Source organism: Crotalus tigris, unplaced genomic scaffold, assembly GCF_016545835.1.
Source record: "Crotalus tigris isolate CLP2741 ecotype Arizona unplaced genomic scaffold, ASM1654583v1 scf7180000018306.2785112, whole genome shotgun sequence".
Lineage (NCBI taxonomy): Eukaryota > Metazoa > Chordata > Lepidosauria > Squamata > Viperidae > Crotalus > Crotalus tigris.
This window is the reverse complement of record NW_024096934.1, coordinates 2234511-2262441: the sequence shown is the minus strand read 5'-3', so window position 1 is coordinate 2262441 and position 27931 is coordinate 2234511. Positions and strand designations below refer to the sequence as shown.

The 27931-nt window shown below is 43.1% G+C and overlaps 1 protein-coding gene across 6 annotated transcripts in view; it reads right to left on the bottom strand.

Moving 5' to 3' along the window:
• Positions 1–494: 494 nt before the first annotated feature.
• LOC120311014 (solute carrier family 12 member 3-like) overlaps positions 495–27931 on the bottom strand; it is a 60065-nt gene continuing 32628 nt past the window's right edge. For all 6 annotated transcript variants that reach the window (XM_039350119.1, XM_039350114.1, XM_039350113.1 and 3 more), the window contains 18 exons: positions 26881–26965; positions 26631–26791; positions 26425–26532; positions 24567–24690; positions 22711–22812; positions 21222–21377; positions 19797–19896; positions 17155–17266; positions 16489–16617; positions 14233–14339; positions 13091–13173; positions 11955–12008; positions 10904–11005; positions 7878–7989; positions 7269–7355; positions 4147–4282; positions 3148–3215; positions 495–964 (listed from right to left, as the gene is read on the bottom strand). In XM_039350119.1, coding sequence (XP_039206053.1) covers positions 823–964; positions 3148–3215; positions 4147–4282; positions 7269–7355; positions 7878–7989; positions 10904–11005; positions 11955–12008; positions 13091–13173; positions 14233–14339; positions 16489–16617; positions 17155–17266; positions 19797–19896; positions 21222–21377; positions 22711–22812; positions 24567–24690; positions 26425–26532; positions 26631–26791; positions 26881–26965 — 1968 coding nt within the window. In that variant the 3' untranslated portion in view covers positions 495–822. The remainder of the gene's footprint in view (positions 965–3147; positions 3216–4146; positions 4283–7268; positions 7356–7877; positions 7990–10903; positions 11006–11954; positions 12009–13090; positions 13174–14232; positions 14340–16488; positions 16618–17154; positions 17267–19796; positions 19897–21221; positions 21378–22710; positions 22813–24566; positions 24691–26424; positions 26533–26630; positions 26792–26880; positions 26966–27931) is intronic.

The following is a 27931-nucleotide window of genomic DNA, read 5'->3' as shown; positions in this document are numbered from 1 at the left end:
CCATCCACACCCACCCACCCAGTAGGCTGCACCCACCTGCCCCCCCCCGAGGGCAACCGCAAGGCTGATGCGGCCCTCAATGAAATTGTTTGACACCCCTGGTGTAGTGGATGCCAAGGTAGCTGCAAAGCTCTAATACTATCTTTGAGGCTGCTCAAAATGAATACCCGAATGATCTGAAACTCGGACCTGCCTGGGAATCTGCAAATGAGGTGTATGCTGCTCTTAAAGTAGGCGTGGGCAACTATGGCTCTTTATGACCTGTGGACTTCAACTCCCAGAATTCCTGAGCCAACATGGCCGACTGGGAGTCGAAGTCCATAGGTTGTAAAGGGGTCGTAGCTGACCACCCCTTTAACTCTGCCTTGTATTTGTCACTCGAGAGTTGCGCCCCAGAGTTTGCAACTTGTTGAACTTTGCTGGAAAAGGAGCCTCTTTAGCGGAGGAGGAAGTACGACAGCCCTGGCTGAGAAGAACAAAGTAGGAGACGCACCCAGGGTTATTAAATAACAATATTCAAAAAGTATCACTATTTACAGAGTATGGAGACACAAGCACATTCAGAATCGGTCCTTTGTGTTCAAACGCAACAACAAGCAGGGATTTAAAAAAAAAAAAAACAGCAAAATTCCTTTGTTTTGCATGGATAGTCCAGGCTTCTTGGTGATGCTGACCTGCTCAATGGCAATGTCTTTCTGCTTTCCGTGGGGGTGACGGTCAAGACTTTGGAGTCTACTCCCCCCCCCCCCCGTGGCTGGACTGGCATGACAGCAGCCCCTTATAGCCTGTTTGCGCAAGGCTTCTTGGTGATCCTGCTGCCCCCTATTGGCAGTAGAGGGTGAGTGCATCCTCTTGGTTGCCCCGGATGAAGACCACTGGTGGATATAAGTTTTTGGAGACCGTCTCAAGCCAGGCCATGTAGAGGGAGCTGGGGCAGGTTCCTTTTCGTACCACCGGAAGGCTTCTAGAGAATTGAGGAAAGGCAGAGAAGGAGTTAGGGATCTGCTTGTAAGGAACTGAGAGGCCCCACATTACAAAATCGGTGTGTACCCTACAACACTGTGTACAACAGAAGTGACCTTCCCGAAGACAGGGCAGACAATTTCTGCCATTACCTGATTAACTTGATCTCCTACACTAGATCAGTGTTTGAACAAGCTCTGATACAAGGCCATGAGTTCTAAAAATGCTGCTGGCAAGCAAGCAACAATCTCACAACAAAAGTGATAACTTAGAAGGACAGATGAATGGCCCTTCCATTTTCTAAGGTTGGACACAGCATCTTCTAAGACTCCTCATTTGCATGGCTCAATGTTGGATCTTTGCACAACAACACAATACATGGAAATACTTAATCCCATTAATTGCTGGAAAATCTCAGTATTAACCTTTAAGTCAATTGCCTTTTTCATTTGGTGAGAACTTTTGGGCTGACTGTAGACTATTTTCATTGTTAACTACTGAAGGCCAAGTAATTATTTGATTGCCTCGTCTTAGCCTCAAATATTCCTTAATAAACTCTTTTGTGTGGGCTGGTTATTAATTATAGTTTCATTTTGGACTGTTCGCTGTTTAACAACCTGTTTTACAACCTGTGCTGTTTGCTATTGATAGAAGCAGCACTGGGGGATTGAGCTGTGTTTGGTACAGCCTATTTTTAAAAAAATAAAATTAGCTTGGTTGATTTTGTTTTTCTATAGTAAAAAAGAGCCAGCCTGGTCTAATGGTTAAAGTACCAAGCTAGAAAGCCGGAGATTATGAGTTCCAGTCCTGCCTTTTTTATCCTATTTTTATAAATAACTTAAGGCAATGAATATATTCCACACACCACACCTTTGTCCTCCTATTTTCCCCATAACAACAATCCTGTGAGGTAAATTGGGCTGAGACCGAGTGACCCCCATGGGGCCAGTCACTCTGTCTCAACCCAATTTACCTCACAGGATTGTTGTGGGGAAAATAGGAGGAGAAAGGTGTGGTGTGTGGAATATATTCGCTGCCTTAAGTTATTTATAAAAATAATAAAGGCGATATATAAATAAATAAAAATAAAATATTTTGCTTATTTTCCCCAAACCTGCTGTCAATTTTTTTTGGGGGGGAGGGGGGACACTGTTTATTTCTCTAGCAGGTGAGGGTATATGTCCAGGGGCAATTGCAAATAGGTATACAATTTTCTAAATTAAAATTAAATTTAAAATGAATTTTGTCTAGTGGTTAAAGTACCAGACTAGAAACCAAGAGGCAGTGAGTTCTAGTCCCACCTTAGCCATGAATGTCAGCGGGCTGATCTTGGGCCAGACCCTCTTTCTCAGCCCAAATCACCTCACAGTGTTGTTGTTGTGAGGGAAATAGGAGGAGGAAGACATATCTTTGCTGCCTTGAGTTATTTATAGAAATAATAAAGGTGGGATAAAAAATAAAATTTATGTCCCCCAAAACCCCCCAGAATCAGATCTGTTTTCATAGCGAGGCATGTAGTTTATTTTTGTGCCTAAAGAGTTTTAATTGTCTAGCAAAACAAAAAAGAATAGGACACTTAAGACCCAAAACACCTGTACTTTGGAACTGTTAATGACACACAATGAGCTCCGGAGATTTCCTGTTCCTAAGCTTATGGATGGTGGCCAGGGAGATTAAAAGTGTATCCTCAGAAAGCTGCATTTTCTGAGTCTTCACTTTTCTATCCAATACTCTGTTGTGTAAAACTGGAATGCAGCTGATCTTGTAGCCAAACGTGTGCACACATCTTCTGCCTTTACTTCAGGAGATTATGCTAATGTAAATTGTATTCTTTCCTCAACTTTTCCCTCACCACAACCTTGTAAGGTAGGATGAAAGTTAGGAACTGGCCCCAAAGCCCCCAGGATGCTTCTGGGCCTGAAGATAGAACATAAATCTCTTTCCTCCTAGTCCAGTACCTTAACCACTAAATCCACACTGGCATTCAAATCAGACCACGTTCCCTCGTGCACAATTTTCAAATTAATAGGGATCAACAAGGCAACGCTTTAATAATGGCAGCTTGGTGACCCATCCACCACCACAAAGTTAATTCCAAAAGGAAAGGGGTGCATCGTTGCCCTAGGTAAGAACGCTACAACCATTAGGGATGCTGACCACTCTGAGAAAGAAGACGTGACTCACATGACGATGAGGGCTGCATTGCGGGAGTGATCTTGTACAACCTCGTGAAGACGCATGTGCTGCTCAGACTAGACCTTGGAGAGGAGAGAAAAAAGAGGGTTTTAGTGGGTTTTTAGTTTCTTCCTTTTCCCTTCCCTTTAACTCTCAAAGCGCAGCTCGAATGGAAATGTCTAGCTGGCCTTGGTTGATCTGGGAAAAAAAGCGAGATGTAACATATGGAGGGGAGGCCACAAGGCGATCACAGGGAAGCGATTAAGGGGAAGAGGAACTAATCATCCTGGGGGGAAAAACATCTAGAAAATCACCAGCAGCTGATGCTCACTTAAGGGAACTTTTACTTCTGCCACTAGACTTGTTAATGCTCAGGATTATGCTGAGAAGTGACCTCAAAGGCAACTCTTTCAAAAAGGCAACTGAACTATTTTATTTTATTTTATTTTATTTTAAGAAGAAGGATAATGCTGAGGATTATGCTGAGAAGTGACCTCAAAGACAACTCTTTCAAAAAGGCAACTGAACTGTTTTATTTTATTTTATTTTATTTTAAGGAGGAGGAGGAGGAGGAGGAGGAGGAGGAGGAGGAAGAGAAGAAGAAGAAGAAGAAGAAGAAGAAGAAGAAGAAGAAGAAGAAGAAGAAGAAGAAGAAGAAGAAGAAGAAGAAGAAGAAGAAGAAGAACAACATGAACATTTTGTTTCTTATCGGTTTTGGCAGGACAGTGGGGGCAATGGAAGGATTAGTTCTGACAGGATGGGATGGGAAGTTGGAAGGATCTTATTTCTTTGCTCTCATTAGTCATTAGTGCTCTCCCTGACAGTTCTTGGGGCTACTTGGGGTTTTATCTGTGCCCTCAAGGTCACCTGCAAATGGAGGTGGAATTTTCTTGAAATTGTTGCAAGTGCTGTGCTGTAGACAGGAGACAGGTGGTGTGGTATCTTCATTCAAACATTCTCTTCACTTGTCTCTTTTTCCTCAAGAAATACAGACCCAAACATTCTCACCTTTTTCTTGTAGATTCTCAGGTCTTCACCGGTGACTTTCCACGGCATCTCCTTCTTCATGGCTTCTATGGTTTCAGCATCTTTTTGGCCTTCGTTGAGCCGAAATGGAGCTATAAGGTCCTCAAATTCTTTGCAACTGCCATGGGGAAAGGAAAGAAGAAAAGATGTTGTATGAAAAGAGAGGAAGAGAATAACAGAAATATGAAGGATAGAAACCTCACTGTTTATGGAACATGGGTTTTGGATAGCCAATGACAAGCGTCACACATCCCTCAAGAAATGATACAGGTAGTCCTTGGCTTAGGATCACAACTGAACCCAAAATTTCCACTGCTAAACTAAAACCTTGCTGTTAAGTGGGGTTTGCCCTATTTTGCGACTTTTCTTCCCATGGTTGTTAAATGAACCATGCAGTTGTTATGCACATGGTTGTGAAGTGAACGTTTGCTTCCCCATTGGTTTTGCTTGTCAGAGTCGCAAAAATTGATCACATGATCCAGGACGCTGCAACCATTCTAAATGCATGCCAGTTGCCAAGGGTCCAAATGTTGATCACATGACCCTGGGGACGCTGCAAAGGTCGTAAGTGAAAAACAGTCATAAGATACTTTTCCCAGTGCCATTGTAACTTTGAACGGTCACTGAACGAATGGTGGTAAATCAAGAATCAACTGTAATTGGCTTCAAACTCATGCCCAATTGCGCCCTTTTTGAAAGAAAAGAATTTTGAAGAAGTAAAAAAACATGGAAGGCATGCTTGCTTAGCTTACATGAATTAATTCTGCTATTCAATTCAGTAAGTATTCTGTACATCCTTAATCCAGTCAAATTTCTCATAAACTTACTAAGCCCAACATTCATTATCATATAATCAGGGGACTGGAGGGCAAAACATACAAAGAACAGTTGCTGGAATTGGATATGTCTAGTTTAATGAAGAGAAGGATTGGGATTGACATAATAGCAGTGTTCCAGTATCTCAGGGGCTACCACAAAGAAGAGGGAGTCAAGGTATTTTCCAAAGCACCTGAAGGTGGGACAAGAAGCAACGGATGGAAACTAATCAAGGAGAGAAGCAACCTAGAACTAAGGAGAAATTTCCTGACAGTTCGAACAATTAATCAGTGGAACAACCTGCCTCCAGAAACTGTGAAAGCTCCAACACTGGAAGTTTTTAAGAAGAGACTGGGCAAAATTTGTCTGAAATGGTATAAGGTTTTTTGCCTAAATAGGGGATTGGACTAGAAGACCTCCAAGGTCCCTTCCACCTCTGTTATTCTATTCTAATCTGAAAGCTGAGGGGTGGGAAGAAATAAGGCTTGGAATCGGGATGGTGGTGGTGGTCATGTGGATTTTCAACGGTTCCTCTAAGAAAGAGACCTTCAAATAATTTATCCCAGAAATCTTAAAGCCATGTTAAGTTCACGGAAAGAGCAACTGCTTCATCATTACCATTGGCTATGTTCTCACAAAACAACATTAACCTGTTTTCTGGCCTAGTTCCTTTTTTCCTGGTTAAGTCTCAGCCCCAAATTGCAGAATAGGCCACCATTGTAGGTTTCAAACATCTGTGCCTCTGAATACTATATAGGCCATTCAGTCGATCCAAGTTACTGCCCCATGTAGGAACCTAAAAAACATCTCTTGACAAAGGTCTCATTGGACATCACAATTGAAAGGATACCCATCAGCTTTCTGGATCACTGGCTCCACTATCAAATTGTTGTTACTGTTCAATCCCATTTTACTAAAATCCTCCCAGAAAGCATTATTCTATGTCCTTCCCTGGAGAACAACAAGTCTTGATCTTCTCCTATGTGACACTTTTTCAGGTACACTGGTATCTTGGTACTCATCGTTAATTGGCTCCAGAAGGTGTGATGAACACCAAAAACGATGTGTACCAAACAAATTTTTCCCATAAGGAATAATGTAGGGAGTCACAAGGCAGCAACACCAACAAGTTCTAACTTGTGTGTTGAGTATGATGAATACTGGATCAAAAAATTTGTGTCAAGATGTGTTGGGTACCAAATTTGGTAAGTTTCAAAGCAGTTGAATATCAAGGGACCACTGTGTTTGAAGATTGCTTTCATTCCCTCTCACTCTTCTCTTTTCAAGGCCATTTCTATCTCTCCTCAGAGATTTTCATTTCTAGTCTCCCAGCCAACTTTGTTGCCCTTCTCTAAATCTATTCTTGTTTCTCTCCATCGTTCTTTAAATGTAGAACTTGACTCAGTACTTGAGGAGCATCTTGTTAATGTCGAAGAGGGTGAAATGATTCTTTCCACTGAATTGGAAATGACTTCTATGTTTATTTACAAAAAAATTGAAAGATTCAGCATTATCCACAATGGTAGAAATGGTTGGTGAAGATGATGGGACCAAATAGACTTATTTGATCAGAGAAAAGACAATTTCTACATTTATTGCTGAATGGAAACCATTTATAGACTTTAGCTTGAAACAGGGAAAAAAACGAATGATTTATGGTTTGGAGGATTAGACAGTATTAATTATAGAAAGAAGAACCATGGATAAATTTATAATTGTACTTAAAGCTGCTGTAAAGAAGATCAGAAGTTATGCTTTTGCATATTTCTTTCTTCACTATTTTTCTTTTATTTTTTTAAATTTTTTTTTACACTTTTAGCTTTTTCTCATATTTCTTTCTTTTCTTTTTCTTTTACAGGTAGTCCTCGACTTAAACCATTCATTTAGTGACCATTCAGAATTACAACAGCATTGAAAAAGTGACTTATGACCATTTTCACATGACTGTTGCAGCATTCCCGTGGTCACGTGATCAAAACTCAGACGCTTGTCAACTGGTTCATATTTATGATGGGTCATGAGATCCCCTTTTGCTATCTTCTGACCAGGAAAGTCAACAGGGAAGCCAAATTCACTTAACAACCATGTTACTTACTTAACAACTGCAGTGTTACACTTGACAACTATGGCAACTGTCATAAAATGGGGCAAAACTCAACTGTCTCGCTTAGCAACAGCAAGTCTGGTCTCAGTTGTGGTCGTATCTGTATTTGTTTGAGACAAAGGAGCTGGGTTAGGAAACCAAGGGCTCAGGAACAATAACTGTGGACAAATTGCAGGGTACCTACCTGGTCTCCTCTGGTTTCCACATTATTTCAGGCAGCACCACAACCTCGCTGAAGCCCAGGCGGAATTTGTCCAACAGAAACTGGATCCTGTTGAACAGAAAGAGTAAGACGAGAAAAATCTATAATCTCCTGGTTATGTTGTTAACAGGCCAGATGCTTTACGTATCTGCTCAAATTAGACATTTTAAATGTTCTTTAGGGTTTTGAGGGTTTTTATTGTTTTAGAATGGTTTTAAGATTTTAATTGTCATACATACTTTTAAACTGTGACCTGCCCAGAGTTTTTTGCTGGGGTGAGCGGCTATAGAAATCAAATCAAATCAAATCAATAAAATACAGGCTCCTCTTCCTGGCGCATTCGTGACCGAAGGTGCCATAAACAAAGAGAATAGGAGAGGCCTTTCAAAGCAAAGTCAACACTTCACCGCAGACTCTGGGGACAATCTAAAGACAAAGTGTGAGTGCTATCTTTCGGGACAGCCTGTCTCCCATTTACAATCTCCTTGAGCAAACTCTGGTTAGCTGCCAAGGAAACATCGCCAGCCCCTTCCTGGAACTGTTTAGCTTTGGATTTTGATCTCCCCACCATCCCTGCCCTTTCTCCCTTACTCTTCTCTGTGCTCCTCCATGTTAGAGATCTGCCCACTGATGAAGACTCGGACTTTGCACTGGCTCCAGCGTTTCCGGCGGGTCAGAAGATAGGGGATGAGGAGGGTCAGCCCTGCAAAGCAAGGAGGGAGGGGGGAAAAAAGTCCAGAGACCAGCTGCAGAACATGATGGCACAACTACACTGCCAGAAATGACATCCTGTCTTACAAGCAGAGTCCTAGCTCTGCTGGGAAGACATCTTTCCCAGGGTTTCCTAACCAGCTGAAGTCCCAATTCAATACGGCAAACAGGTCCCATTGTCATCTGGTGTTAGCCTTCATGGATAAAGGTAAAGGTAAATGTTTCCCTGTCAATCATGTCCAACTCGAGAGCACAGTGCTCATCTCCTTTTCTTGGCCGAGGGGGCCAGGTGGTCCGAAGACAATTTCCACGGTCATGTGGACAGCATGGCAGTGCACCAAAGGCACATAGAACGCTGTTACCTTCCCACTGAAGTGGTACCTATTAATCTACTCGCATTTGCCTGCTTTCAAATGCTAGGTAGTCAGGAACTGGGGCAAGGAACGGGAACTCACCACGTGGCACAGAACTCGGGTGTTGAACCTGAGCTGTCGGCTTTCCAGCTGACAAGCTTAGTGTCATAACCACTGAGCCATTGTGCCCAGGCAGGAAATACAAATAGATAAGCTAATTCTGCTTTGTTGTAAGGCTGTGTTAATAAAATCTTGCAAGTCTGAAGGTACACACTTCCCACTATCACTTTTAACCGCACGATTAATTAGGGTGGGGTGCTTCTAAGTTTCTTCCTCTGACTATTAATCCCTTGGGAGCACCTCCATCTGTTGTCTAAGTGTTTCCTGCTTTATCTTACCCCCAAGGCCATTCACACATCCCACTATATTTGGAAATAACCATTCTGCATGGATGGAGAACTTGCCCATGAGAATCAATGAAGAGATGGAAAGAAAAGAATATTATGTCCCAAGTGAGCTCTCTCACAATTGCTGAGGATCGTGTAAAGTTTGGTGAATCAGACATATGGTTCACCATATATATGTGTATGTACATTCAATATAATATATAATAAGCATATTACATGCAATAATGATAAATAATAATAATTATTTATGTAGCTATGCCTTTATACACATACAGTACATACATATATATGTTTTCTGAGGTTTTCGCTGGTGTTTGTATGTAGGTCTTTGGTTATTCGGGTTTTCTCCGCATCAAATTGGAAATATCTTGGCGACGTTTCGACGAAGTCTCATTCGTCATCTTCAGGCTGGTGTTTTTGGCTTCGTGCTCCTAGAAGCACGAAGCCGAAAACACCAGCCTGAAGATGACGAATGAGACTTCATCGAAATGTCGCCAAGACACTTCCAATTTGACGCGGGAGAAAACCCGAATAACCAAAGACCTACATACATACATACATACATACATACATACATACATACACATACATACATACAATCACACTCTATATCTATATATCTCTGTCTTTCTGTCTCTCTCTCTCTCTCTCTCTCTGTCTCTCTCTCTCTCTCTCTCTCTCTCTTTATAATCTCTATATCTATAATCTCTATATCTCTCTATCTGCATGCACATGTAGGTGGGAGGATACAAACACATTTATATGCAATTACAAAGTATTTGTATGTGTGCAGATCTACACTCACAGAGATACAGGTAGTCCTCGACTAACGACTACAATTGAGCCCAACATTTATGTTGCTAACTGAAGCCTTTGTTAAGTAAGTTTTGCCACATCTGGCCACAGTTGTTAAGTGAGTCATTGCAGTTGTTAAGTTAGTAACATGGTTGTTAAGTGAATCTGGCTTCCCCATGGACTTTGCTTGTCAGAAGGTCACAAAAAGAGATCATGTGACCCCAGGACATTGCAGCCGTCATAAGTATGAGTCAGCTGCCAAAGCATCCGAATTTTGATCACATGACTATGGGGATGCTGCAATGGTTGTAAGTGTGAAAAGTGGTCATAAGTCACTTTTTTCAGTGCCGTTGTAACTTTGAATGGTCACTAAATGAACTGTTATAAGTTGAGGACTACCTGTAGAAACACAAGATAGACACATCTATATATTCATTCGTTCATCTGGAGAAGATCTGAGATAGTTGACTTTGCACCACCTTGATGGCACATTATCTATTATCTATGAAATAAAAAGCAGAGACATCACCCTGCCAACAAAAGTGCGTATAGTCAAGGCCATGGTTTTCCCAGTTGCAATGTATGGATGTGAAAGTTGGACCATAAGAAAGGCTGAGCGCCAAAGAATTGAGGCCTTTGAACTATTGTGCTGGAGAAGACTCCTGCGAGTCCCCTGGACTGCAAGGCGATCAAACCGGTCAGTCCTAGAGGAGATCAACCCCGACTGCTCTTTAGAAGGCCAGATCCTGAAGTTGAAACTCAAATACTTTGGCCACATAATGAGAAGGAAGGACTCACTGGAGAAGAGCCTAATGCTGGGAAAGATTGAGGGCAATAGAAGAACGGGACGACAGAGAATGAGATGGCTGGATGGAGTCACTGAAGCAGTAGGCGTGAACTTAAATGGACTCCAGAAGATGGTAGAGGACAGGAAGGCCTGGAGGAACATTGTCCATGGGGTCGCGATGGGTTGGACACAACTTCGCAATTAACAACAACAAATGAAATAATATATAGTTAAAAATTGCATGTGCTAGACATGTATCAGTGTTCATAATATATATACAATAAAAGGACAATGAATGAGTTGTAAAGAACCATGGGGAAAAAACACCCTGTCTCTATGGCTTTCCCATATGTGTCTGAGCTTTGCCCTATTCATAGACACGCTCACACGCTATAAATGTGTCCTTCCAGTTTTGCAGGTTAAAAAAAAAAAGTCACAATTTGAGACCATCAAAATGTCATCGTCCCAACTGTATTTCCAGGCTATTAGGGGGTTGGGGTTTTTTTTGGCCATAAACAACAACAATCAAAACAAGAATGATTATTTCCAGGCAAATTCACCTACCACCATCATCAAACAACCAATAGATGTCAATGTTTTTCTTCTTCTGCTTGCTCTGGAACACTGTCTCCATGCTGGCATCGGCGCCAACTTTAAACATGCCACCTATAGTGAAACATAAACATAACAACAACAACAATAATAATAATAACAACAACAAATTTATTGTCACTTTGAAAGTACACCAATCGGCATACATCAAAATGAAATTTCGTTGCGTACAGATCTCAAAGGGTCACCTCCTCCGATATACACTCCTTGTTCGTGGCCAGCTCAAGTTACAGATCTTCCATTTTAGTCTCTAGGGAGCAAACGATGGCAAACAGGACAGATGGAAACGGAGCTCCATGTGGATTAGCCCTCAAATTAGCTTGTATTCCTGCCCGACAACCTTGCTTCCTTTCCTTTTTCTGATCTTGTCTCTTCCACCTTTTCCTTAAAGAGACCTCACTCCTTTTCACCCCTGAAGAACGCTGCTGCTGCCACCACGCCACCAACTTCTCCAAAAGCCTCTCTCCCATCCTCTGGGCCTGCCGACAGCCTCATCCAGTTCCTTCACTCCATAAGCCACATAACTCACAATCTCCCACTTTCTAGCTTGGGTGTCTTAACCACAAGACCAAACTGGCTTTACGAACAGCTACGGAATATCATTCATCCAATTATCTCCAAACACCAAAGTTTTCCCGGCATTAAGTGATAGCTGGGCTTAGCATTAAAAGCACCAGGCTAGAAACCAGGAGACTGTGAGTTCTAGTTCTGTCTTAGGCAGGAAGGCCAGTTGGGTCACACTTAGCCCACAACATCAAACCTGGGCAATAAGCCGGTTAGTCAATTCTTGTTGCAACCAAAGGATCAACGCTTGGTTGAGCCAAACAACAACAACAAAAAGCAGATCCTGCACTTGCAGGAAAATATTAGAGAGATAAAAAAATTCCCATAGTACTTTCAAGCTTCCAGTCCTCATTTTTGAAGCTCTCTTGATATGAATTTGGAGCAGTCTGAAAATAGGCAGATCCTAACAGGACACATTTCTTATTTGAGACAAACTTACGTTTCTGTTTTTCCTTCCCCAAGGCAGCTTCTGGATCTTCAAAACCCAGGTTCACTGTCCCAGGAAACAGAGAAAAAGCCCATTAATGAAGGCTGCATTTATTTATTTATCAGATTTTTATACTGCCTGTATTACTTTATAAACCTCCTTCCTCTTCCTATTACTGGTTTATTTAAAAATAAATTAACAAATAACCTATATCAGTGGTTCTCAACCTTTTTAATGCCGTGACCCCCAACTGGTCATAAGTCGAGGACTACTCAACCGGTCATAAGTCAAGGACTACTCAACCGGTCGTAAGTCAAGGACTACTCAACTGGTGCAGCACCATTTGCAGAATGAGACTTTTGGCGGGCTCAGCAGGGCAAAGCCAATAGAATTAGACTCTATTCAAGAGAGTCTATTCTATTGGCTTTCAAAAGCCAAGAGAATAAAATGGAGTAGCACAGCTAAGGACAAGGGGAAAAAAATGGCAGACTGCATTGTTTGGCGACCCCCGTGAAATGGTCGTTCGACCCCAAATGGGGTCCTGACCCACAGGTTGAGAACCACTGACCTATATATATATATCCTGCCTTCTACCTAATTCAGTAATACAGGTAGGAAAGAGAAATTGAAATACAAGCTACAACAGTAAATGCTGGTTCAAAATGTCTAAGGCAGTCTTTGACTTATACCAGTTCATTTAGTGACCATTCAAAGTTACAATGGCACTGAAAAAAGGTGGCTTCTGACCGTTTTTTTCACACTTACAAACGTTCCAGCACCCCCAGGGTCACACGATCAAAATTGCTTGGCAACTGACTCATATTTATGACGGTTGCAGTGTCCCAGGGTCACATGATCCCCTTTTGTGAACTTCTGATAAGCAAAGCCATGGGGGAAGCCAGATTCACTTCATAATCATGTTACTACTGCAGTGATTCACTTAACATCTGTAGCAAGAAAGGTCGTAAAATGGGGCAAGGCTCACTTAAGAAATGTCTTGCTTAGCAACGGAAATTTTGGGCTCAACTGTGGTCATAACTCAAGGATTACCTATAGTTTTTTTTTTTTTTTAAGGAAACCTGTTCTCTTTTCCAGAATTAAAGCAAGACGGATTGTAGCTTCCAAATACATTTCTTGGATTCGCTCACCTTGGGCCTTGATCATCCGTGACATGTCCAGCCCATCCTTCATCCGAAGCAGGCAGACCCCAGTGCCGAGATCAAAGGAGTCACTGCAAGGGGGTGGGGTTGGAAGAGAAAATTCAAATAATGATCAACCAATTTTCATGCATTGCCCCTATCATCCCCTTGGTAGAATGTTCCTTTAAAGAAAAAACAACAGCTAAGAGAGTCTCTATCTGTCTGTCTGTCTGTCTGTCTGTCTGTTTATCTATCTATCTATCTATCTATCTATCTATCTATCTATCTATCTATCTATCTATCTATCTATCTAATCTCTCTCTCATCTATCTATCTATCTATCTGTCTATCTGTCTATCTATCTATCTATCTATCTATCTATCTATCTATCTATCTATCTATCTATCTATCTATCTATCTATCTATCTAATCTATCTATCTACCCAGCTATCTACCTACCTACCTATCTCTATCGTCTAACTGTTGTTGTTCAGTCGCTAAGTTGTGCCCGGCTCCTCATGGACCACAGCACGAAAGGCCCCCTTGTCTCCTGGAGTTTGCCCAAATATTTATTTGTATCCCGCCTTACAAATAACTCAAGGCTATGAACCTATCCAACATACTTTTTTCTTCCTCCAATTTTCCCCACACAGCAACAGCTTCGTGAGGTGGGTTTTGCTAAGACTGCTAGGACTGGCCCAAAGTCACCTAGCTAGCTTTTCATGGCTAAGGCAGGACCTGAACTCACCACCTCCCACTTTCTAGTCTGGTGCCTTAACCCCTGTTCGTAAACTGACTTTACGAACAGTTACAGAATATCCTTCATCCAAGTCTCTCCAAACTCCAAAGTTTTCCTGGCATTAAGTGATACTCAGGCTTACCAAACTCAAAACAACAACAACAACAAAAAAAACAAGAACAATATATTTATGGCTTTCACTGATTTTCCTCTGGAACTGATTTAAACTCTGGCAGTTTTACCAGCCAAAAGAATATATAAAGTTTAAAGAGCAAAGGTTCTTCTACAAAGTCTCTGTCTTAGGGGAGATCCAAACCTATCCTTTCGTAAACTTCCAGCACCTATGTCCATCCCGTTTTCTCCACTCCTAACCCCACCCCTTTTTCATTTATTGAGAACGTGATATCCTTACTGTATTATGCCCACATAATTCTCCAGGTTTTGGGGAGAGTCGGTCTGCCAATCGCTCTTATAACCAAGAACAACCGTGTTAGGTTTTAGGCGTCCTAAACCTGAGACCTGCAGGAAGAAAGTGTGTTTAGTTTCTTATGAAATGGGAAAGAATGCTATCCACATTTTGTTAGCACATTACATATTGTGCTAAACATGTGATTCATTTTAATCCAGTCTGTTGAACAATCCCGGTGGCTTAGTTTACATACATTGACCATAAACTAATATCTGGAAATCATAATGGTTAGGCTCATCCAACTTACTCAGCCTGAAGATAGGTAGTGTCAGAATTGCAGTCCAGGGGTATAATTGTCTTGCTAATTAGAGATCACTATTTCAAAAATATCTTGACAACCAAGTCTGTCTGCCTATCAATCCATCCATCCATCCATCCATCCATCCATTCGTAAACTCTCAGCACCTATGTCCATCCCCTGTTTTCTCCACTCCTAACACCACCCCTTTTTCATTTATTCTTCTTGAGAACATGCTATCCTTACTGTATTGTGCCCACATAATTCTCCAGGTTTTGGGGAGAGTCGGTCTTAGATGGACTTAGAACTTGAGCAACAAATTTACTTTAAACTTGTTCTTAATGTCAAAACCTTCAGTGATGAGGCTATATAAATAATAATAAATAAAATAAATAAAGATTATTTAGAGTAGAGGTCTCCAACCTTTCTGGATTGGTGGACTGGAGAGAAAGGGCAGGGAAAGCATTTTATACATGTGCACAGACACACACAAACGGGGCCGTGAGCATGCACGACACAAATGGGGCAGTGTTAATACCCGCATGACACTTGCTAGCGCCGCCCTGTTTTTGCTGTGCGATGCCCTGTTTTTGCTGCACAGCACACCCCATTTGCATAGCGGTGGTGGCGCGAGTAGGGGTGAGTGTGCACTCACACATGTGCGCACTGGCCAGCCTGTTCTGCAGCTCAATGGCCAGCAGGCCATGGCCAGTAGTGGGCTGTGGTCCACAGGTTGGGGACCCCTGATTTAGAGAACTATAGGTAGTTCTCAAACTATTCGTTTAGAGCAGTGGTTCTCAACCTTTTTAATGCCGCGACCCCCAACTGCTCGTAAGTCGAGGACTACTCAACCGGTCGTAAGTCGAGGACTACTCAACTGGTGCAGCACCGTTTGCAGAATGGGACTTTTGGCGGGCTCAGCAGGGCAGAGACAGCCTGGACAATTCCTATTGGCTTTTGAAAGCCAATAGAATTAGACTCTATTCAAGAGAGTCTATTCTATTGGCTTTCAAAAGCCAATAGAATAAAAGGGAGTAGCACAGCTAAGGAAAAGGGGGAAAAAATGGCGGACTGCGTTGTTTGGCGACCCCCATGAAATGGTCGTTCGACCCCAAATGGGGTCCTGACCCACAGGTTGAGAACCACTGGTTTAGAGACCATTCGCAGTTACAAAAGCACGGAAAAAGTGACTCAACCAATTTTCACACTTATGACCGTTGCAACATCTCCATGGTCACGTGATCAAAATTCAGGTGCTTGGCAACTGGTTCATATTGATGACGGTTGAAGTGTCCCGGGGTCATGGGATTGCTTTTATTATTATATTATTGTTTTTATCACCGTAATGTGTTTGGAATCAGGCATGTTATAGAAATTATAAAGCGTACGCCCACTTTTTAATGTTGGTTCTCTACCACTAAGCTACAACTCCTTTCCAAAGACACACAGAAGACTTTGTCCTCGTCATCTTGGATAAGAACCCTGGATGGGATCTCCAGGTAACTGAGGGAGATTTCCAAGCAGTTGTTAAAGCTTTGAGGTGAGGATGAACAAAAACAGCTGATACATCCAGAACATCCAGAACTACAAAGAAGCTTAGAATCAATGCTATCTTCTTTGGCGTCCTTGGTGCTCTCTGAGTTTGGTGTTTTTCTTGCAGACGTTTCATTATCCAGCTAGGTAACATCATCAGTGCATCACCTAGTTGGGTCATGAAATGTCTGCAAGAAAACTCCCAAGCTCAGAGAGTACCAAGGACCGCACAGTTCAACCCTGTACAAATATTCTCTCTTGTAGCTATTGTCTTCATTTGGGACAATACTGGGACCAAAAGTGCATATCATTTTTTCAGCTTCAACCCATCTCTCTGTCAGGGTCCCTAATTTTTGCTCCTTTCTCCGACAATGAATGCAAAGGCATTACACAAGGCCTTCACTCCCAAAACTTTGCAAATGTGATACCTGCATAAAGCTTCTAGCTCCGGAACGTAAGTCTCCAATGGTGATGTAGTTGTAGAACGCACGGATTTTCCGCTTGCCGAGCCATTGGAGTTGCTCATCATAATCCTCAAAGCAGGATGAATCCTGTAGCTGATGGGACGAAACAAGAAGGTTTGGACTTAAAAGGGACAGCAGCCCTCCCCATCTCTTTATTCCTGCCCCACAGAGTGGAACGGGACAACTCGCTGCAGCCAACTTGCCAGGGCCATCTTGGCCGCAGGATAACTCCATACTGGATAATTCAACGTGATAAATCAGGGGTCTTCAAACTTGGCCCTTTCATGACTTGTGGACTTCAACTCCCAAAATTCCTCAGCCAGCGTCCCTGGCTGAGGAATTCTGGGAGTTGAAGTCCACAAGTCATAAAAGGGCCACATTTGAAGGCCCCTGTGATAAATGTTATCCACTATTATTTTTTTTTGACAGTATTGCCATTTTTTGTGCAAGTGGACAAACATGAAAATAATGCAGAAGAAGCAGTGGCAGATAACATTTATTGTGTTTGACTTATCCCACATGGAATTTGTCATGTGGCGAGTTGTCCTGCAGCAAGTTGGCCCCGACAAGTTGGCCTCAACAAATTGTCCTTAGACCCCCAAAGAACTGACCCCTATAAGGGGCACTAACCTCAGCCACATTTCCGCATATCATGAGGCTGATGTTTTTGGTGAAGGCTCCAACAAAATCCACCAGGGCTGGTCGGAAGCTGGGAGGACCTGACAGAACCAAACACTGAGGCCTGCAGAAGGAAAAGACAGCAACCACAAGATGGTTAGTAAATGTGTATCACACCAAAAGACGTGTTCTCTGGTTGCCTAGAAGATCTGCATGAAGCAACGCCAGAGGTGATCATCTGAAGAGCTAAATTGGACATCCAGCCCCCCATGGTATGGTATGGACTGCCATACCCCCATAGAAGTATTACTTATAATTACATGCACTGTGTATATATGTTTACTTCTCTTCTGTCATGTTCTCATCATACGCTAAATCAGAGGTACCTAACCTTTTGGGCACCAGGGACCGGTTCTGTGGAGAGAGGTTTTTCCACGAACCAGAGTGTGTGTGGTTTTGGGTGCGGCCTGCATGGATGGGGCTTTGCTTGTTTGTGTGGCTCGGTTGCTGGCATGCCCTGGCCCAGTACTGGTCCATGGACCGGGGGTTGGGGACCCCTGTGCTAAATGATAATAAATAACCACGATGAACTGGGCAGCAGGGATGGACAAGCTGTCAAGATTGAAAAATTGGCAGAAATCTCTCCACTTCTATGGAAGCTTGCTGAGAGTTGGCAGCATGGAAACTTTCAAGGACATTCTAGCAGGTGTGAAGATGATAGCAGACGGGTCGCATAACAAAGAGAACATGTTTGCATGAGTTATGTGGACATCTAGGGTGTTTAGCTGGGAAAGTCATTGTTACATGCTACAATCTGCTGCCTTGTGATTTTAGAGTTAGTTTTAACTTGCCTTTACCAGGCCATGTATTCAATAAACAGTAAGCTTTTCAGAAATGAAAATAATGCTGGACTTTTATTTGGATACTCGCGCTGGAAGTTGACGCAAGCTCCCTTCAATTCAGTTCAGCTGAAAATGTGCTTCATGTGCTTGGTGCATGTGCTTGGTGCATGATCCCCAACTCACAGGCAATGGACTGGCACCTGGGCGCAGCATACTAGAAACGGGGCCGTGCAAACAAGCAAAGCCCCATCCGTGGGATGCAGGCAGCATGCGAAACCACGCCCCCTCCGGTTCATGGAAATACCCTCTCTCCATGGAACTGGTCCTTGGTGCCCAAAAGGTTGGGAGACTGCTGTATTAGGTTACTGTCTCTAGGGATATAATTCAATTTGGCAGCTAACATTGCGGGAGCAACTGGTTCAACTAGGACTTCCCTTCAAACACCGTATGTTATTTCAATTAATTACTGTTCCATAAATTACACATCCTGGAAAAAGACTATTATATAATTTCATAGGTTCACCAGCTAAAGGGGTATTCAGAGATGTTTTAGCCTGCAAGGCAGGCAAACAGCAAGAATCGTGTCTGCGGTTCTACAAGCGCAGAGAGCAATTTAAGCTACAGAGATGGAGACACTGGTTTGAAAGAATGGGTTGTCGGAGTTAAAATACAGCCCAGAAATTATAAGGAGTACACTTTTGTATATAGGTAGCCCTTACGACTTACAACCATTTGTTTAGTGATCGTTCTAAGTTACAACAGGACTGAAAAAAGTGACTTATGGCTATTTCTTTCTACACTTATGATCACTGCAGCATCCTCATAGTCATGTGATCAAAATTCAGACCCTTGGCTCATATTTATGACTGTTACAGTGTCCCAGGGTCATGTGATCACCATTTGCAACTTTCTGACAAGCAAAGTCAATGGAGAAGCCAGATTGACTTAACAACTGAGTTACTAACTGAACAACAAGGGCGTACAATGGGCCAATACTCATTTAACAACTATCTTGCTGAGCAACAGAAATTTGGGGCTCAATCAAAGTCCTAATTTGAGGACTACCTATACGGAATGTTGAGATGCACACTTCAACCCCAGTGTTACACCTGACAGATCAGTAGGAGAAAATATGAAGGAAAATATTAATTCTGAAGTCATCAATGACAATGCAGAACTGCTATTTGGAGATAAATGTTCCCCAGCAGCCATCCAAACCCTGAAAACATTACCCAGGTTCACAGATCACCAAATGGTTAGTTCACACATTGCAGTGAGCCATCAGCTAATTGGCTTGCCTTAGGCTTAGCCTATTGTGGAAAACCCAGCACAGATTGCCCTACGCTATGGGCTGTTTCGCCATAAGTATGGAATAAACCACAACTGTTCTGATTCATGCAATACTGTTGGACAGGAGTCCCCAGTCCCTGGTCCATGGACTAGTACTGGGGCTGCAACTGGTTCGCACAAACAAGCAAAGCCCTATCTGCAAGATGCAGGCAGCACACAAAACCACGCCCCCTCCGGTCCACGGAAAAACCTATCTCCACAGAACCAGTCCCTGGTGCCCAAAAGGTTGGGGACCTTTGCTGTTGGTTCCATACGATATGAGTCAAACAGGGCTGATAATGGCTTACTACTGCAGCCAACCAGTTAAAGATGCTGAAAAGGAACCCAGGAATGCGCTCAACTTTCATTTGCATGAAGGAGCTGGAATTGAAGACCATAATCTCAATCATATTTCCAGCCCTTACTCCATTCATGGGAGGACCCTGAGAGCTGAGGACATTTCTCCTTCACTTGACCACTCACCGGAAATTCTTAACATGATCCTCCACATTGGTCAGGTTCATGGCATTGGAGAGAGCCATGTTGTAGGTCCCAGCTTGCACGGAGGAGCCCCAGTTCACCTCTGTGAGTAACAAGGAGGGAAGGTGAGTTGGGAAGAGAAAAAATAAGATCTTTGTTCAGTCATTCCCTACTTTCTCTCTATCCCAGTGGTTCTCAACCTGTGGGTCGGGACCCCATTTGGGGTCGAACGACCATTTCATGGGGGTCGCCAAACAAGGCTGTCCGCCATTTTTCCCCCTTTTCTTTGGCCATGCCCCTGGCACCCGGTGATATATAAGTGGTTGGGGGTCATCACAACATGGGGAACTGTATTATGGGGTCACAGCATTAGAAAGGTTGAGAACCACTGCTCTATCCAATGGTTGCCAAAAACTCAAAGAAGAAACAGAAATAGGATCCTTGGTCTGCTACAAGCTGTTAGACCAGGGGTAAGCAACCTCCACGAGTCATAAAAGAGCCGAGGTTGCCTGCCCCTGTCTTAGACCCTTTCCTGTTAAATGTGGGGCTGAACAGGATCACTCTCAAACCATTTACAGGTAGTCCTCGGCTTATGACCACAACTGAGCCCAAACTTTCTGTAGTTAAGTGAGACAGTAGTGAAGTGAATTTTGCCTCATTTTGTGACCTTTTTTGCCCCAGTGGTTAAGTGAATATCTGCAGTTGTTAAGTTAGTAACATAGCTGTTAAGTGAATTGTTTGTCAGAAGGTCGCAAAAGGCGATCCCATGACCCCGGGTCACTGTAACCATCGTAAAAAATGAGTTAGTTGCCAAATGTCTGAATTTGAATCACATGACCATGGGGGCGCTGTAATGGTCTTTTAAGAGTGAAAATCCCTTTTTTCAGTGCTGTTGTAACTTCAAACGGTTACTAAGTGAAACATTGTAAGTCAAGGACTATCTGTACAAGAGGTAGAAACTCTTTTAAGCAGGATATTTATGGATATCCCCTCTGTTGGATACTTCACCTCTGCTATCGCTTTGTCATGGGATCTTTTAACTATACCCAATTTGGTGGGCTTAAGACACAAAAAAACAAACAAATAACCCGGGTCCTGGGGCAGTACACACAAGTACTCACATACTCAAATACTATTATTCACTACTCATTCTTCTCCAAAAGGACTCTATTTGGAATGCTATCATTCCACGCATTTTGGTACCAGTTTGGGGGATAAGGGGCACTAGTGACAGATGTAACAATTTCACATCTCTTTGTGCTAGACTAGAGGTGATGAACATTGCATCGCCCTGACTCTATTAGAAATGATGTGCGTATCTTGGTATCAGGTTGGGGATGGTGGGCATTTCAATTATCCAACTCTGGAGAACATCAAGTGGGGTGGCGGTGCCCATCTTAGGAACTTCAATATTCAAGGTGTTCTCACCTGGTTTCTTGTAGGTAACATACGCCAAGCTCACAATGATGACCCCAACGACAATCAGGGCTGCCCACCAAGTCAGCAGGAACATGATGACCACGGAGACAATGGATCCAAAGAGTGCAGTCCATTTGTTGAAGTAGCGGAAGGAAGGCCTCCAGCCTAGAAGGGGCGAAAGAGAGACGGGAATGTCATTTATCCTCTCCAGAGCCCTCCCACCATTTTAATCTAAAGCAGGCATGTCAAACTGCCAGCCCATGGACCAGATGCGTCACGCTGAAACTGCGCCCACCACATTGCCGGCAATGGGAAAAAAAGTCACGATACATCGTGCTACGTCATGTGACATCCTGAGTTTGACATGCCTGATCTAAAGTTTTATCTGTGCAAAAGATTTAATGTTTTTAATGTTGACTATGCAAGACCAGAAACTTACAAGTCAGCACCCTGAAGATAGCTACTAGATGGTCATGTGCAATAGAAGTATATATTAGTCATAATTTTACTATTATACTGTATTATAATAGTATATTATATATACTATTGGTGATATATTATATATCAACACGTAGCCTATTATACACTGCATACATGACTATATATATATGTGCAAATACACAATATATAGCACATTACAACATGCAATGTAAATGTAATTTTTTTCAGGTTTCTCTACTACTAACTTATATACAACATACAGATGTTGCGGTATGTCATCTCAGAAGCAGATCAAATAAAGAAACAATGAATGGGAGAGAGAGAGAGAGAGAGAGAGAGAGAGAGAGAGAGAGAGAGAGAGAGAGAGAGAGAAACAGAAAGACAGAGAGAGAGAGAAAGAGAGATTTTTCACTGTCCAGAATGCAACCCATAAATTAAGAGGATTTCTGAACAGAAAGCCAAAACAGTACATAGGATTTATTCAAAGTTGCTAACCTGTTTTTCCACACTACCTTCTGAATTCATGCACTCTTGTGACAAAAATGGTTTTATCTCCTTGGCCCTGGTTCACCTACCCAATCAATCAAAATAGAGCTGGAAGGAATCTTGGAGGTCTTATAGTCCAGCCCCCTGCTCAAGCATGAGACCCTATACCATTTCAGATAGGTGGTTGTCCAGTCTCTTCTTAAAAACCTCCAGTAATGAAGCACCCACAACTTCTGAAGGCAAGCTCTTCCACTGATTAATTGTCCTTACTGTTAGCAAGTTTCTCCTTAATTCCAGGTTGCTTCTCTCCTTGATTAGTTTCCATCCATTGTTTCTTATCTGCCTTCTGGTGCTTTGGAAAATAGGTTGACCCCCCCCTTTTTTGTGGAAACCTTTCAAATATTGGAATACTGCTACCATGTCCCCACTAGTTCTTCTTTTCTCTAGACTGGCCATGCCCAAATCCTGCAACCATTCTCCATAGGTTTTTAACCATATGAAGGCCTTTAATCATCTCAGTTGCCCTTCTCTTCACTTTTTCCAGATTCTCAAAGTACCCAGCCCGTCTTACCTGGGGAGTTGGTGATGGTGGCATGGAAGCAGCTGAAGTTGATCAGGGCGTAAGAGCAGAGAAAAAAGTTGGAGATGATGGGGGCGATGGTGTTCAGTTCAGCTGCAAAGAGAAAGGGAGGTGAGGAAAACTAAGAAGGCCATTGCAGAACTCAGCAAGGCTTCTCATGTGCCAGGCCCAGGCAGTCCTTGACTTATGATCGCAATTGAGCCCAAAATCTTTGTTGCTAAGCAAGGCAGTTAAGTGAGTTTCGCCTCATTTTACGATCTTTTTTTGCCACAGTTCTTAAGCAAATCGCTACAGTTGAATCACGCCGTCGTTAAGCGAGTCTGGCTCCCCCCACTGACTTTTCTTGTCGGAAGCCAGTTGGGAAGGTTACACGTGGTGATCACGTGACCCCCCAGGACACTGCAACTGTCATAAATATATGCCGGTTGCCAGGTGGCCAAATTTTGATCATGTTGTATGCTGCAACCGTTGTGTAAAAATGGTTCTGAGTCGCTTTTTACAGTGCTGTTGTAACTTGAAATGGTCACTAAAGGAATGGTTGTAAGCCGAGAACTCCCTGTGACTAATCATACATCCTGGCAATGGGATTCCTTTTTAACAATTTTAACTGACCTCTCAGCTGAATTCACATCACACGCTAGACCTGAACGAGTTACGAAAACCCCATTGTTGTGTTCCCCAGATCTGCTGGCCTCAGGCAAATCAGTTTAACAAAATAAGAGTTGGAAGGGACCTTGGAGGTCTTGTAGTCCAACCCCCTGCTCAGGCAGGAAATCCTAAAAATCTCCAGTGATGGAGCACCACAAGTTCTGGAGGCAAGTCGTTCCACTGATTAATTGCTCTCAAGGTCGGGAAATTTCTCCTTGGTTGGTTCCCTCCTTGATTAGTTTCCATCCATTGCTTCTTGTTGTGACTTCAGCTGCTTTGGAGAATAGGCTGATCCCCTCTTAAAGGAAATCTTGTTGAAAAGAAGGGTTCCTATAACGCCCAGATCCAGAAAGCACATAATCCATTTAATATAGTGAACGGCAGTGCTTTTTTTGTAAGAAAAAGGGTGCCAGAGCTCATATCTTGTTAATCTTTTATTTACCTTTCTCACATAGTCAATCACTGTACAGACACCCACACACTTCAGTTGTGTAATGAAACATAACAGTCACCGCCTGTAGTAAACACTCAGCGTGTGATCACATGACCAATCACAAGCCAAGCAGTGCCACAAGCTGAGCAGCCGGATGAGTACGCATGCACTGGACTCAACACACAAGCAGCCCACATGCCCTGTTTTAATGATTTTGCCACCGACCTGCTACACTTGACAGGGTGATTGAAGTCCACGTTCAACAAACATCAAATTTTCAAAAGTTACTTTTAACTTTTGGACCAAACATCAAATTTTCAAAAGTTACTTTTAAAACTTGGAAAATCGATCAAAAAAAGGTAAAGCACTGGTTAACGGGTTGTGTGAATCGTGGTGGCGCAGTGGTTAGAATGCAGTACTGCAGGCTAACTCCAAGAGTTTGATTCTGAATGGCTCAACGTTGACTCAGCCTTCCATCCTTCCAAGGTCAGTAAGATGAGGACCCAGATGGTTAGGAGCCATATGCTGACTCTGTAAACTGTTTAGAGAGGGCTGTAAAGCCCTGTGAAGCGGTATATAAGTCTAAGTGTTATTGCTATTTGTTCATTACAACTGGCTCCTCAATCCATGGTCAAATTCATCTTTTACTTCAAAGCATCTCCAACCTGTTTATCTCACTTCACCCTTGACTTCAGTTCCTTGGCCTTTCATTCACATTTGGGGATAGAGAAATTAAGATGACCAATTTATAAGCAGCCTCACTTACCTATGAGGATGAAGGCAATGGCCAGGATAAAGGTCAGAGCATAAGCCCTCAGCGGCTCCTTATTCTTTCCATAACCCTTGGCGAAAAAGCCGATCAGGGGATACAAGTTGTCTTGACAGAGGCACTGGAAGGAAGAGGGACATAAGCTGGAAGCAGGAGTCTCAAAACCCATTGGGGACAATCAAGGCTATTAGTCAGAGGGATGTTTAAAGGCTTCTTGCTACAGCCAGATGTTGGGCAGGTTGGACCAAGTAATATTTAATTTGGCATTGGTCCCATCTTAATTCATATGAACACGGGACCCAATTCACAGTTCCCAAGAATTTACCTGTGATAACATCTGTGTCCATGGAAATTCTCAAATCAGGTCATGGTTGTCGCAAAGGTACTTTTCAAAAACAACTGGGCTTTTTTCTTGTTGTTGTTTTTGCCCTTGAAAATGTTTCACTTCTCATCCAAGAAGCTTCTTCAGTTCTGGCTAAAGGCTGGGGAAAAGATAGCTGCAAAGAATATAAATCCTTCTATTCCCCACCATTCAGTCAGAACTGAAGAAGCTTCTTGGATGAGAAGCGAAACGTTTTCGAGGGGGGGAAGAAACAGGAAAGTCCAGTTGTGAAAAGCACCTTTGGGACATCTCTGTCTACTTCTCTCTGATAAACATCCCCAAAGTGATGAACAACAAAGTACCATATTTTTCTGTCTATAAGATGCACCCGTGTATAAGATGCTCTCCGCGCCAATCAGCTGTTCGGCACAGCGCTGAACAGGTGAGCCGGCAAATCCGCAAGTTCAGCCAGCAGAAGATCTTGCACCCTCCTCCCTCCCGTTAGTGGCAAGCCCACAGGGGCTTGACCCCTGCACCAGGCAGCATGGCAACCCACACAGGCAAGCCCTGGGCTGTGGAGGTTCCCATTATTTTTCTGTGTATAAGACGCACCTGATTTTTGAAGAGAGTGTTTGCAGAAAAAAAATAGCATCTTATACATGGAAAAACACAGTAACTTACACAACTGTTACTGCTTTTTAATTCTAAACAGCCTCTATTCTCCCTCACCTACCAGCTTTAAAACTGTAAAAATAATGTTCAAACTCAGCACATTCAGAAAGAAATCCCCCCACTTGTCAAAGTTCAGCCTGACCGGGTGAGCAAGAACTTGGTTCCTTTCTAAAGTTAAAAGCTAACCAATGAAATTGACCTGGTTCTAAATTTGGGGAGAGAGAAAATCAAACTCCATCCACGTAAGGAACTTAATGGAGTTTGCTGCAAAGAGAGGTAAAAAGTCATCTTCACAGAGGGCTCTCTGCAACCCTAAGCTTCTCCAGATGTGTTGGAACAACCAGAATTCATAGCCAACATCAATTTGAAGGGTATTCTTGGGGAAACTCCAACTTGGTATCCATATTTCATAGAATCATTGGGCTGGAAGCGATCTTGGAGGTCTTCTAGTCCAAATCCCTGCTCAAGGTAGGAGCCTTATACCATCCCAGTCAAATGGTTACCCAGTCTATTTCTGAAAGCCTCCAGTAACGAGCACCCATAACTCTGGGGGCAAGGTGCTCCATTGATCGCATCGCACATGTCACAAGCACTGAGGGGTTTCCGGGCTGAAAGGATTAGCTGGTGACATCACCATTGCCCTGGGGACCCCCCCCAGTTGGGGGCTCCTTTCATGTCCCTGGCAGGAACCAGCGTGAAGGATGAAAGCTCACCCCACCCCGTGGCAGCACTCAGGTCCTGAACATGGGCTTGCTGACCTCCAACCCAGTGTCCTAACCATGTGACCCACTGTGCTACTTATTCCATTGATTACTTGATGCTGTTTCTGTCCCTCTGCCCCATAATTTCCCCCCAATTTACCTGGAAGACCTTGGGGGCTGACACAAGGCAAGCCAAAGCAGAGGAGAGAGTAGCAGCAAAGATTCCTGCTGTGATCAGAGGGCTGAATGCTGACACCATACTCATTGTCTGGAAAAGAAGGGTGGGGTGGAATTAAAGCTTCAAGTGACACATCCCAAATCTCTGTTTTACTCCCAAAGATCAGGAGGTGCATCCAGGAGACCTACCTGGTAGTCATTGGCAAGCCCGTATGGGCAGGTCTGTGTCACACTACATTCGGTGAAGTTCCAGCCGTACTCACAGCCCAGGCCGACACAATCTCCACCAGTGAAGTTGGAAACCAAAGTGTCATTTAAAACTCCAGAGGCATCACGGATGACGCAAGCTCCTGTAGAAGATGAAGAAAGAGGTCTCATAGGACTGGATGCCTGCCATAGACATTGGGAGCCTCTGGTGCCAAAATGGAATCTTAGTTACCTATGGTGGCAGAAATGGCCAAATAACTGATGGTGGTCAGGAAGATGGCCATTAGTGTTCCTTGGGGGATGGCCACTGCGGGGTCCTGCAAAAGAAAGATCGTGGTGAGCAAAAACAGTCAAGAAGTTTGGTGCTTCCCATTTTAGGAGAGAAGACCTAGGAGGAAGCAAGGGTCCTCATATATGCATTCAGCTAAGGTCATGAATAATATGTTTTTTCACTTCCTAGAACTGCCTCCATCTAACAGTCTCTGACGAGAAGCAAGGCTTCCATCCCTGCACTCTCTTTCTAGCACCATCTTCTTGGCAGCTGGATGAAGCCACCAGAAGATCTCTCTCAGTTCAGCTGGGATGAAGAACAGTTTGGTTTTTCCTCCTATAGCGGCCCCACCTAACATCATTTGAAGGAAGAGAAGCCATAATCAATGATCTGGAAGCCAATTAGCTGCTCTCCTTATGGGCACCATCCGCTGCTCCAACTGAGAGGACTCAACCTTCAGCTCAAATGGGACCAGGGACAATGTAGTTCTGTTCCTGGAACTGCCTCTGCTATATCCAAGGGAGATGGGATGTTTCACCAGCACTGAATGTACTTTGGGGCAAGTGCCAGGGACCAGAAGATATGCAGAGCATTGCCCCAACCTACAAAGGAATTGTTGCTTGCAACAGTTGTTGCAATATTACTGCAACCAGCCATATGTGCTGGAATTCATTGGCACAGATCTCTTGCTTACTGTGATGTGTATATTAAATTCAGTGATGCCCGACATCATCTGTTGCATAATTAGAGATCAGCGTGGTTACTATGGACCTTACTAAGCTAGATATGGTATCTCTACTTGCTTGCTCCTCTTTCCCAGTCTGTAAGGCCTTTTCACCCATTTACTATTAGGCTGAAAGCCCTGGTGCCCAGGTGTGTCCATTCTATGCTTATCTGATCCAGGTAAAGTAATTTCACAGGCAACAGAAATTATTTTGCAAGGAGCAAATAGTTCAAATAACTGCTGTATTCTCCTTCTATGAATCACAGCAGAAATAACCTATACATAAGT